Below are 13,682 nucleotides of genomic sequence, written 5' to 3' on the forward strand. Positions count from 1 at the left end.
CCCATCCAAATACCTCTTAAATGTTGCAATTGTACCTGCCTCCTCTGGCTGGTACAATTCCTCTGGCAGCTCATTCCATACACATACCACCCTCTGTGTGAAAAAGTTGCCCCTTAGGTCTCTTTTATATCTTTCCCCTCTCACCTTAAACCAATGCCCTCTAGTTCTGGACTCGCCCACCCCAGGGAAAAGACTTTGCCTATTTACCCTATCCATGCCCCTCATAATTTTCCAACGATATATGAATTCAAACAGCAAAGGCAGTAACTGTGCAGGTTCTCTCTCTCCTGAACTGACCTCACCATGTGCTTCTTTTGTCTGTTCTTCTCCCTTTTAAAACTGCTGTTGTTTTGACTTTTTTTCTCCAAAGTTCCAAAACAATGCAACAGCATATGAAACAGTAATTTCTGCTCCTGGAATTCGAGGAAATCACCTCCAGCACATAAAATACCTCAAAAAAGGAGCAGCTGTTACAGCCAGAAATGTTTTCCATCCTCCATCTTGGATTACCCAGAATACCCATCTTGGTAACCTTTTTCAAACCGACAGCCTTCAGACTTTGGCACACCTCCAATTAGGATCTGAGGGAGACTCTGATTTTAACAGTTCCACAATTGGTGGCTGTGCTTTCAACAGCGCTAAGCTCTTGAACTCCCTCCCAACTTTCATTGTGAAATTACAAGCATAAATGAAAGGTGACACCTTCAGATTCAAGATGGAAGCTTCAACATTCAACATAGAGACAGCTGACAAATGGACCTAGGTGTTAGGAGAAGGAGAAGCCAACATTAATAAAGAAACAGTTAGAATTTCAAATACAGTTTAAAACAGGATGGGTTACCCTTTACAATCATTATTTGTTACTCTAAGACTACAACTCCAAGAATGAAGTAACTGAATTTGTGCAAATCTGTCACTCAAGCAGGACCTCATTTACAGCATTAAACGTAATCCTTTGGACTCCTCATTTGTTAAATGACTGTAGAAATCCAGCTCAGAAAAACAAGAAAGAATCTGTATTCACATCCCCCCCACTCCCAAATTACACTACCATCCTTCACCACCACCACCCACACCAAAAATCTCAGAGGAAAAAGAAACTTTTCCACTAAGCCCATGGCCTAAAATTTTATTTCAGCCTTTGCTGGATCAATAGGTATTACTGGAAAGAATGCTTAAAAGCTGACAGATAAACACAGAGCCCAGTGCAACAGAGCAAAACTAGGGCAAATCAGTATGAATTTCCAATGCAATTAAATCAATATTGGCAAGGCAGACTGCAGCAGCAACAACCACTCTGTCTCATGTGTCCAGTCTTAATAAGCTATTTCTAATGAGTGATTTTATTTTCAGCTGAAATTTATTAGGTATTTGTAAAAAAACTAAAATGAGACTTTTTACACAGGATTATGCTCTTTGTAGAAAACAGCATCTATAAAACGATTATCAGCAGACTGATTCCACTTCCACACTTGACAATACAAGTAAAAGAAAGACAGACTTCTCAACTCATTTTCACCATACCTGTAAATTCCAATAGCAATAAAATTTTTGTTCTGCAGTATAGGTGAAAGCGAGGACTGCAGATGCTGGAGATCAGAGTGAAGGTTAGAGTGGTGCTGGAAAATTCTGCTCCTCGGATGCTGCCTGACCTGTTGTGCTTTTCCAGCACCACTCTAATCTTGACTCTGTTCTGCAATATAGCAGAGCAGACACAAACACCCTGCCCAACACTATTAAAACTAACATTGCTGCAAATGCTCTCCACTTGCCTTTCTGATTCAATTGGTCTGTCATTTTTAGACATTATGGGAAACCTATCCAAGAGTAACATTCCATTTTGTGACAAGAAATTCAATTGTAACACATCAAAAGCAATAGATTTCAACAGGATATCGCATATTTATGATATATTATGTTGTAATCAAAACTGAAGGGGGGAGGTGAGATGACATCAGATTGAAATAGGAAACATTCTAAGTGTACCTGAAAACCGCCTAATTGAAGGATGCAATTGTTATATATTCTAAATGCACAAAGCTCATTTACTTCAGCTATCTAAATTCAACCTGCAGGAACAAGTGCTGTAATTGTCTTCATGCCCCTATCTTAATGGGTAATTGTTGGTGGAAAGTGCGTTTTTAGGAAAGTAAAGCTCTGGGTGCAGTGACAATAGTGTCGGCTGCAAGGTCCTCCACTGTCTGATAGTCTGTTTATGAATGGCAGTCCTTTGATCCATGAAAGATTTAAAAAGAATTCAATTACTTGTAGAAATCAGAAACTTTCCATTCTCCATTCCTTAAGTTAACTTTAGTAATAACTTAATATAAAATTGAACTTGCAGCTCACCCTTTCTAGCACCATGTTTTAAGTACGAGTTCAGTAACAAAAAGCTGCTGAAAGTTACTTCAGATTCTTCATTTACAGAACTGTTTGTTGTTCTACATCCCTACAGTACATGCCTTTTGTTACACTACTTCCTAAGCAAATATAAACTATTTAAGATTGGTGCCTTGTTATCCAATTTGGTTTTAATATTCATTTGTGGGATGTGGGGTATGGATGTCACTGGCTGGCCAGCATTTATTGCCCGTCCCTAGTTGCCCTTGAGCTGCTTTCTTGAACTACTGCAGTCCACCTGCTGTGAGTTGACCCACATGCTCTTAGGGAGGGAATGCCAGGATTTTTATCAGTGAAGGAATGACAATATATTTCCAAGTCAGGATAGTGAGTGGCTTGGAAGGGAACGTGAAGGTGGTGGTGTTCCCATTAATCTGTTGCCATTGTCCTTCTAGATGGAAGTGGTTGTGGATTTGGAAGGTGCTGTCTGAGGATCTTTGGCAAATTTCTGCAATGCATCTGAAACTATTCAAAATGATTTTTAAAGTTTACACAAGTTAGCTTCTAAAGCCTCGTAATGTTGGTTTGTTATTTTGAACAAGGTCTCTTCACATTAGTGGTCAGGTATAAAGTGAAAGCTGCTTTGAGTAATTAGAGCAGCATCCTCGACAAAAAGTATCTACTGAACGCATATGACTTCATATTTTGATCTCAATCTCAGTCACAATTAGAATCAGAACCAACTGTTTGTGGGAGGGACCTATTGTCTGTTTTTGTGGTCCATCACATGACAGACTAAAAGACCATGAGAGACAGGATATGAGCAGCATTTCTTTTTGAGATGGTTGAACAACCTCCTAAAGCCCCTCAGTAAAGCAGCAATGGTTTCCAAACAGCAAGATGCAAAAGATGCAGATAAATCTTAGTTAGGGAGCAAAGGAAAATGAACAAATATATGGAGGGGAGGGAAATGACAGGTAACATCATATGCACTATATGAAACAATTGTGTGTTAACAAATTTTCTGCTCAACATCTCCAGACCTGCCTAATTCAAAGATATGAAAACTGAAAATGACAGATTGAGACACAGACGCTGCAGGCTAAAAAAGCGATCTGAATCAAAATAATTGTATATTTCACAACAAAAATGACTGGGTATGACAGGTGGTCACATTTCACTGCAGATGCTGGGATGAACATTCAGTGCAATTTAACATTCTAAACTCCCATTTCTCATGGTCACTTGATTGATGTTGTATTCAATTAACGCTCATACAAGTTGCAAAACAATTACTAATCCCCAATACTGACATTTCCTTCACTTCCTAGTGCGATAAACATGAAGGGAAAATAAAAGCAAAACATAAACATTGCCAGAGACTGTAATCTTTTTGAAGTCTTGTTTATAACATTCAGCAATCATGATTCCCAAAGTAGTAGCTCTACACAAGATTTATTTGGACAAAACTAATAGGTTTTAAAAGTCACAAATGCTGTGCACACAGGGTTACAATCAAGACTGTTTCACTGAAATGGCCAGACACTGACTTTACTGCATTTTTCAAATATTCTTTTTGAAACGTGGCCAACTTTTCCCACTTCCACCTTTACAAGTCCAAAGTAAATGCAGAAAATCTGGAAATGCACAGCATGTCTATCAACATCTGAAAACAGAAGTGCCCACATTATCAATTCAGCAACTATCTTTTATGGTAATTTATGACAAAACAGAAGGCCATTCAGCCCATATAAGGGATCCATTGAAACAGCTAATGTTTGCTTCACCTTTCCAGATGCTGACTGACATGCCCAAGAGTTCCAGGTCTTTCAATTTCTAATTTAGATTTCCAACATTCTGACATTTTCATTTATCTTTCTTAAAGTATTAGAATTAACCCTACATTAATTATTAAAGTGGCCAAAATGAACCTCCTGAGGCAGTGTTCCCAAATGAGCAATGCATTGTGAGAAGTGGGTGCCGACCACCACCTTCCTAAATAATCAGGTACAGAGACTCGGCACGTACGCAATCCTGGCCTAGCCTTTAGATTTTGTTGCAGTTCAATAGTTAATGCTCCTACCGTGACCCGGCTGTTGGTGCCTGGGTTCCCTCCCAGCCTGTAGTTGTTGTAGGCCAGATGACTGTATGGATTGTATCCCACAAACCCTGGGGTGCTGGGCATTTGCTGATGGAACAAATGAGACAAAACACGAATGAGAATGAGTTCAAACAAGAAACACAGAAATGAAATGGTCAGCATACAAAAAATGTGGCAAAAATTTAAACAAGTCATGGTTGCGCATGGAAAAGCACAGTTCTACCAACTACACTAAAACTAATGTCAGCGCACTCTCCTCTGAATACACAGCATGCCCACAAGATATATCCATCACCTCTCTGGCAACATCCCCTCCAGTCAAGAGAAGGTTTTTCATAAAGCACTATGACTCTTGGACCTCTGGTAAAAATACTACCTTTTCTATTTCTAGGCATGCCACCTCTTTTTTTCTACACAGCGTCATGCACAACAATGCAATCAAAAGTGAAAATCCATATCGATTATGGAGGAGAAGAATCCCAACTGGACATTGTCAGCCAGGAAACAGCACAATTAGTTAAATATCAACCAGAACAGTTAAGACGTTATAGCTCGCAACTTTGAAATTGGTATTATAATGAATGATAATGCTTAACAAATGTTTTATAATGGTGGGGAGTACATTTAATTGCTCCACTTGGATATGATAGATGTTTTATTCAAAAAGTAAAAATCAAGATGAACTGAGTGTTGTTCCAACATTTCAGTACAAGAAATCATTACAGGTCTGGTACAACAACGTTGGACCCGAGGAACTGAGATTGTCCTGAAACCCAATCCAAAATATCACGAAGAACTAATGCTATTTTTCAGTCAATACTATTCCTCATAAAAAGACCACCTGTGTGATAGAATGGAGATTTATGTACACCAGAAAAGCATTTCTTAAAATATTCTTGATAAAAAGGTGGGACAGTTTAAATTGTTTTCAGTCATGAAGGCAATGTACAACAAAAGAGAAATCAAATTGTACTGAACAATTGTTTCACAAATGTTCCAAAATACTCTGTTACAAAATTACAGGGACCGAATTGACCATAACGCAGCAAATCTAATATCTATTTCACTGGTGAAGTGTATTCCGGTGTGTGGCTTCCACTGAATGGATGTGACTCTGTAATTGCCCAAAAGGAACAATTCGAAGCTGCAACCCCCAGCTCCACAAGTTACTGAACTGAGGAAATGCAAGAGGTTTTCGCAACGGTCATGTTGAGTGAGTTCAAACACACTCTGGATGTACACCTACCACACTTTCCACAGTGATTTTTGAGGAGTTAAACTATGAGGGTTCCCAGCTCTCACATAATGGCATTTTCTTCAGATCTTCTGGACAGGTCAGTGAACCTTATTCTAAAGTTAGGCTTTACAGAAATCAATAGCTACTGTAAAAACATTCTTAACAAAAGATAATATTTTTTTCTGCAGCAATATTCCATTAGAGCTAGATTTCAAAAGGGAACAAAAGAAAAATCAACTAAAGCCGTGGATTAGCACAGTAGATATTCCGAGTTAAGCTCGTGCCAATTCATTTAGTAAAAATTACATATCCTAACACTGTCAGTCATTTTAGGTCACATTGCAAGCTCTGGTTTCCTGTTGTATGTATGCTTGGTTTCTGAGTGCTAGTAAGTTGAGATTTCCAACACCAAATCTTAACCCAAAAGTTGTAAAAACAAAAAAAAGTGTTTTGATTCAGTGAAGGTCGCATCATACAGGAGCAAATATAACCCTCTATTAAAGAAGGGAAGGCGGCAGTAAACTGTTAGGCCAGTTTGCTTGATTTCTGTCGTGGGGAAGGTTCTAGAACCAATCATTAAACAAATCATAATGTACTTAGAAAATGAGGTAATCGGAAAAGTCAGCATGGTATCAAAAGGAAATAATGTTTAACCCAATTATTGAGTTCTTTGAAGGAGTGACATGTGCTTTGGTTAATAAAGATCCTGTAAACATACTGTACTTCGATTTCCAGAAAGCATTTCATAAGAAGCCTCACAACAGTTATTGCAGAAAATAAAAGCTCTGGTATAGGGGATAGCACATTAGCATAGATTGAAGATTGGCTGTTGGCAAAAAACATAGCATGCACAAATAATTGGCAGGATGTAACAAGTGGAGTCCTGCAGGTCTCCATGCTTGAGCCTCAATGTTTTACAATTTACATCAATCACTTAGATGGGTGGAACAAAGGCATAGTAGTTACATTTTCAGATAATATCAAGATAAAGTATGCTGTGAAGAAGACACAAGAAGAATGCAGACAGATATGGACAAGGTTGAACAAGGAGCCAAACATCTGGCAGATGGAGTATAATGAGGGCAAGTGTGAAGCTGATAACTTTTTCATTCTTCCTAAGTGAGGTATGACTTTCGTGTGAATGACTGGGGAATTCCAACTACAGAGGAATTTAGGTGCTCCAGTAAGAGTCACAAAATGTTAATATACAAGTACAAGATATACTCAACAAGCTTAATGGGATGAGGTCTTTTATTACAAGAAGGCTGAAATTACGAGTCAGGATGTTATGCTTCAATTGTACAGGACATTGGTAAGATGATGTCTTAAATATGTTAAAGTTTGGTCTTCTGAGGAATGGTTCATAAGTTCAGAAAATACAGGAGCAGAATTAGGCCATTCAGCCCATTAAGTCTGCTCCACCATTCAATCATGGCTGACATGCTTCTCACCCCCATTTTCCTGCCTTCTCTCCATATCCCTTCAACCCTTCACCAATTCAAAATCTGTCTAACTCCTCTTTAAATTTACTGACTGTCCCAGCATCCAGCACATTTAGGGGGAGTGAATCCCACAGATTCACACCCCTTTGGGAGAAGTACTTTCTCATTCACTCTGTTTTACATTTGCTGCCCCTTATCCTAAGACTACGACCTCTCATCCTAGAATGCCCCACAAGAGGAAGCATCCACTCCACATCTGTTTTATCCACATCTTTTATCACCTTGAATACCTCAATGTGATCTCCACTCAGTCTTCTAAATTCCAGAGTACAGGCCCAAACTGTTCAATCTCTCTTCATACGACAAACCTCGCATCTCTCGGATCAATTAAATGAACCTCCTCTCAACTGCCTCCAATGCCACTATGTTGTTCCTCAAATAAGGGGACCAAAACTGTGCACAATATTTCAGGTACGATCTCACCAATAGTTGCAACAATACTTCCATACCTTTATTTTCTATTCCTTTAACTATAAATGCCAACATTCCATTTGCTTTCTTTCAGTAGATTGAATAGGCTGGATTTGTTTCCACTGGAGTTTAGAAGAGTGAGGGGATGACTTGGTTGAAATGTCTTAACAAGACGTCAAGTATATTTTCTCTTGTGGCTCATTCCACAAATAGCGGGCACAATTTCACAATTAAGGGTTATTCAGGATAGAGATGAGAATTCTTCTGAGAGATGTGCAATTTTGGAAGTCTCTACCTCAGTAGGAATTAAGGCAGGGTCATCAAATATTGTTAGGACAAAAATAGAAAAATTCCTCTTCAGATCAGGAATCAAAGGGTTTGTGGGTAGATGGGAAAATTAGATTTGAAACACAAATTGAACAGTCATGATCTTATTAAGTAACAGAACAGATTCAAGGAACTGAATGGTTTTCTGCTCCTACTCTGCATGTCCGCACAAGGCCCAATGAAAGATGATTAACTCAATGCTGTCACTGGCTTGCAGCCCAAGGCACATTCATTTAGCAAAGCAGTGCACCGTCATTACATTATATATTACTCAGAAACTGCTCTGAATATCTAGCCAATTATCAATATATACATGCACAATCCTTCTCAACAGGTTATTCATTTTCATCAATTCAGACCCATGGTCATTTTGCATTCAATAATAAGACACATTCACTGCAAGCTTCCAGGGTTCCACAGTCTAACATTCCTCACATAAATGAAACTGGAGTTCAATTTCTATCCCACCAGATGTGAATAGCAACGCCATCTTATTGTGCTTTGTTCTTTGGGTATGTCAACCAGCAGCTGCAATGAACACAGATGGCTTGCAGTGAACATCATTTGCATTTTCCAAACGTTTACATTATAGAAAATATATTCATTAATACTAACCAATGTTGTACCTGCTACAGACGTCGCGTAATATTTAATTCCAAACTTAATACTTAAAAATACTACAAGCTTGTCTCAAAATCAAATATTCGACAATGCACAATATGTACACCAGTCACAGCTAGATAACAACCGCTGTATTCAACAATACTTTTGCAGTTTCAAAAAGTCCATCCTTGTCTCAAAAACAAGCTATCTTACTTTAGAAACAAAATGACTGCAAGATTAAAATAATTTTAGTATAATAACATCTCAAATTCTAAATAGCATATACTGTGCTGCTGTCTTCTGCCCATACTGGTGCATAGTGGTAATGTCACTGGACTAGTAAGCCCGATGTGTGGGCTAATGTTCTGGGAAAGCAAAGTACTGCAGATGCTAGAGATCTGAAAATAAAGACAAACTGCTGGAGAAATTCAGCAAGTTTGGCACAACCTCTGGAGGATGAAGCAAAGTTAATGTTTCAAATCACTTTCCACAAATGCTGAGTTTCTCCTGCAGTTTACATTTATTCGATGTTCTGGGGACACTGGCTCAAATCCAACTGTCGCAGATGGTGAACTTTGAATTTTATTACTAAATTAAATTGAAGACCTTGCTTGATAGCAACCGTGTAATCATTGTCAACGATCATAAAACCCATCTGGTTCAGTAATGACCTTAAAGGAAGGAAATCTGTCATCCTTACATTGTCTAACTTATATGTGATTCAGCAATGTAGTCAACTCCTAACCATCCTCTGAATTGGTCCAGAGAGCTACTTGGTTGTATCAAAACACTATAAAAAAAATCAAACAAAGGAAGGCAACTTGGCATCCTTACCAACATCTGGGGGCTTGCAGCAATAGTGGGAAGGCGATCCCACAACCTGATGTAGTCTTGCTTACAGAATCAAATCTAAGAGACAATGTCCCAAACACAACCACCATCCCTGGGTACCTTTTAGAGTCATACAGTCATAGAGATGTACAGCATGGAAACAGACTCGTCCATGTCAACCAGACATCCCAACCCAATCTAGTCCCATTTGCCAGCACCCGGCCCATATCCCTCCAAACCCTTCCTATTCATATACCCATGCAGATGTCTTTTAAATGTTGTAATTGTACCAGCCTCCACCACTTCCTCTGGCAGCTCATTCTATATTTGTACCACTCTCTGCATGAAAAAATTGCCCCTTAGGTCTCTTTTATGTCTTTCTCCTCTCATCCTAAACCTATGCCCTCTAGTTCTGGACTCCCTCACCCCAGGGAAAAGACTTTGTCTATTTACTTCATGATTTTATAAACCTCTATAAGGTCACCCCCCAGCTCCAGGGAAACCAGCCCTCGCCTATTCAACCTCTCCCTATAGCTCAAATCTCCCAACCGTGGCAGCATCCTTGTAAATCTTTTCTGAACCCTTTCAAGTTTCACAACATCTTTCCGAAAGGAAGGAGACCAGAATTGCACACAATATTCCAACAGTGGCCTAACCAATGTCCTGTACAGCCGCAACATGACCTCCCAACTCCTGTACTCAATACTCTGACCAATAAAGGAAACTATACCATACGCCTTCTTCACTATCCTACCTACCTGCGATTCCACTTTCAAGGAGCTATGAATCTGCACTTCAAGGTCTCTTTGTTAAGCAGCACTCCCCAGGACCTTACATTAAGTGTATAAGTCCTGCTAACATTTGTTTTCCCAAAATGCAGCACCTCACATTTATCTAAATTAAACTCCATCTGCCACTTCTCAGTCGATTGGCCCATTTGATCAAGATCCCATTGTAATCTTAGGTAACCTTCTTCGCCATCCACTACACCTCCAATTTTGATGTCATTACTAACTGTACCTCTTATGCTCACATCCAAAGCATTTATATAAATGATGAAAAGTAGAGGACCCAACACCAATCCTTGTGGCACTCCACAGGTCACAGGCCTCCAGTCTGAAATCAACCCTCCACCACCACCCTCTGTCTTCTACCTTTGAGCCAGTTCTGTATCCAAATGGCTAGTTCTCCCTGTATTCCATGAGATCTAACCTTGCAAATCAGTCTCCCATGGGAAACCTTATCGAACGCCTTACTGAAGTCCATATAAATCACATCTACTGCTCTACCCTCATCAATCCTCTTTGTTACTTCAAAATACTCCACAACCACCTGATGAAGGAGTAGCACTCTGAAAACTAGAGCTTCCAATTAAACCTGTTGGCTATAACCTGGTGTTGTGTGATTTTTAACTTTGTACACCCCAGTCCAACACCGGCATCTCCAAATTCAAAAAACTCAATCAAGTTTGAGAGACATGATTTCCCACGCACAAAGCCATGTTGACTATCCTGAATCAGTCCTTGCCTTTCGAAATACATGTACACCCTGTCCCTCAGGCTTCCCTCCAACAACTTGCCCACCACCAAGGGCAGGCTCACTGGTCTATAGTTCCCTGGCTTGCCCTTACCACCTTTCTTAATAATGACACCACACTAGCCAACCTCCAGTCTTCCGACACCTCACCTGTGACTATCGATGATACAAATATCTCAGCAAGAGGCCCAGCAATCACTTCTCTAGCTTCCCACAGAGTCCTAGGGTACACCTGACCAGGTCCTGGGGATTTATCCACTTTTATACATTTCAAGACATTTAGCACTTCCTCCTCTGTAATATGGATATTTTTGTAGATGTCCTCATCTATTTCCCTACATTCTCTATCTTCCATGTCCTTTTCCACAGTAAATACTGATGCAAAATACTCGTTTAGTATCTCCCCCATCTCCTGTGACTCCTGCTGATCTTTGAGGGGCCCTATTCTCTCCCTAGTTACCCTTTTGTCCTTAATGTATTTGTAAAAACCCTTTGGATTCTCCTTAACTCTATTTGCCAAAGCTATCTCACGTCCCCTTTTTGCCCTTCTGATTTCCCTCTTAAGTATACACCTACTGTCTTTATACTCTAAGGAACTAGTTGATCTATCCTGTCTATACCTGATATTGCTTCCTTCTTTTTCTTAACCAAAACCTCAATTTCTTTAGACATCCAGCATTCCCTCGTCCCACTAGCAGGTCAGACCTAGCAGAGTGTTATCACAAAGGTATACAGTCATGACCGAGTTGGCTTGGGAGTCCTCAACATTGACTTTGGACCCCATGAAATTTGACTACACCAAGTTAAGGAAATATCCTGATGATTTAAACCTATCACACCCAATTTGGCTGAATAATCAGTGCTCCATCACACTGGAGGAAGCCTGGAGGCTGCTAAGGGCAAAAAATATACTGAGTGGAATATTTCCACATCCACCAAGTGTGGTTCAGGCAGCACCACTACTGAACGGGCTGGTCAACTCCTAAAGGATATCGCTGCTTGACTGGTTCTGCTTTAGGTGGTGAGGGATGCAACCCTCACTAAGTTGGAAAATGCAAAAAGCAAGGAGTTGTGCAAAGTATGAAAATCTCCAGGTACCTCTTGCTTTAATCTGTGGCCTGGATCAAATCGACTTAAATGGATTTTGTTTAATGGTCTATTCACCAAGCCAGTACTTCAAAACATAAATTCACATCTATAAATGTTGCAGTTGGTTCTATATGTGGTAAGTAAATGCTTCATTTTTACCAATTTTCTCCCATCTCTTCAAAGTGCTGACACTACAGATACTTCAGCAATTTAAGACCATACACAAGAGGCAATTAGAGTCATAGAGTCATACATCACGGAAACTGACTTCCATTCAACTCATCTGTGCCAACCAGACATCCAAATCTGACCTAGTCCCATTTGCCAGCTTTTGGCCCATATCCCTCTAGCTGCTGTCTGATCATCTGCCCATCCAGATGCCTCTTAAATGTTGTAATTATACTTGCCTTCACCACTTCCTCTGGCAACTCGTTCCATACATGCACCACCCTGGGTGTGAAAAAGTTACGCCTCAAGTCCTTTTCAAATCTTTTCTCTCTTCACCTTAAACCTATGCTCTCTAGTTTTGGACATCCCATCCTAGAAAAAAGACCTTGGCTGTTCACCCTATCTATGCCCTTCCTGATTATTCTTCACATGCTAGGCTGACAAGACATCAAACTGCCTGGATATCAAAGTCAAACTCAGAATCCTACAGTTTAGCTAATCACCTAACCAGCACATCTCTGGACTGTGGGAGGAAACTTGAACACCTGGAGGAACCCCATAAAGACATGGTGAGATTGCCTGTGTGGAATTTACACTGTCGCCCAAGGCTGGAATAAAACCCGGGTCCCTGGCGCTGTGTGATGGAAGTGCTAACCACTGAACCACCATACCTTGTATAATTATACAAGATTGTGGGAGAAAGGTTAAAAAGCAAAGAACCTAATGTCATCCAGCAAGCAATATTTCTTCTAACTTCAACTCATTGTACTGAGCAGTGTCTAAGATTGATGTATGCATTTCCAAAGGAGCGTTGCTTATTTCTGGTCTATTCGTTTCCAACACTGCACATTCCCAATTGCTGCATAGTGACATGCACATGCGTGCGCACACACACACAGTTGAAGGAATATTGCTTGTAATCTTTTGTTTATAAAATCTTGCACTGCAAGTCTTTCAATATATTCGAATATAAAAATAAGCAACCTATTCAGAGATGTTATGACACATCTCTCAAGTATTCATGCCTTAGGTGGAACTTGTACTTGAACCTGGACATTTCATTAGCGGTAGGGACACTGCTACCACACTGACCCCTTACCTGCTCCTAAAGAAAAATTTTTAATCGATCTGTTCAGACATGTGATTACACACACCCGGAATGGGCGAGACTGAATCTTCTGATCCAGAGATAAGGACAGCACTGCTGCACCACAAGACATGCAAGTTAAGGAAGCTTGACACAGAAACTCCAAAAGTTAGAAATAGGCCCTGTGTCCACCCCAGCTGAACAGAGTCCAAACCCAATGCTGTCAACACCAAAATGATCGCCATCAATCATCAAACCAAATGAGCCAATCATTCCACTGCCAAAATTAGTTTTAATAAACCTATTCAAGCATGTTAGAATATACCTGCTCGATAGGTGGAACTTGAACCTAGATCTTCTGGCTCAGAGGTAGGGGCCACAATAACCTTGAATCTGTTCTTACATTCAAGTCCCACCTACTCCAGAGGTATGTAATAATATCTCTGAACA

At 40.0% G+C, this 13,682-nt stretch overlaps 1 protein-coding gene across 5 annotated transcripts in view; it reads right to left on the reverse strand.

The window, feature by feature from the left end:
- Nucleotides 1-13,682, reverse strand: part of smarce1 (SWI/SNF related BAF chromatin remodeling complex subunit E1) — a 53,924-nt gene that overhangs the window by 24,334 nt on the left and 15,908 nt on the right. For 4 of the 5 annotated variants that reach the window (XM_072561190.1, XM_072561186.1, XM_072561188.1 and 1 more), the window contains exon 4: nt 4,424-4,528. The exons of the other annotated variant lie outside the window; for it this stretch is intronic. In XM_072561190.1, the coding sequence (XP_072417291.1) occupies nt 4,424-4,528 (105 nt within the window). The remainder of the gene's footprint in view (nt 1-4,423; nt 4,529-13,682) is intronic. 5 annotated transcript variants of the gene reach the window in all.

This window comes from Chiloscyllium punctatum, chromosome 42, assembly GCF_047496795.1.
Source record: "Chiloscyllium punctatum isolate Juve2018m chromosome 42, sChiPun1.3, whole genome shotgun sequence".
In the NCBI taxonomy this organism is placed as follows: Eukaryota; Metazoa; Chordata; class Chondrichthyes; order Orectolobiformes; family Hemiscylliidae; genus Chiloscyllium; species Chiloscyllium punctatum.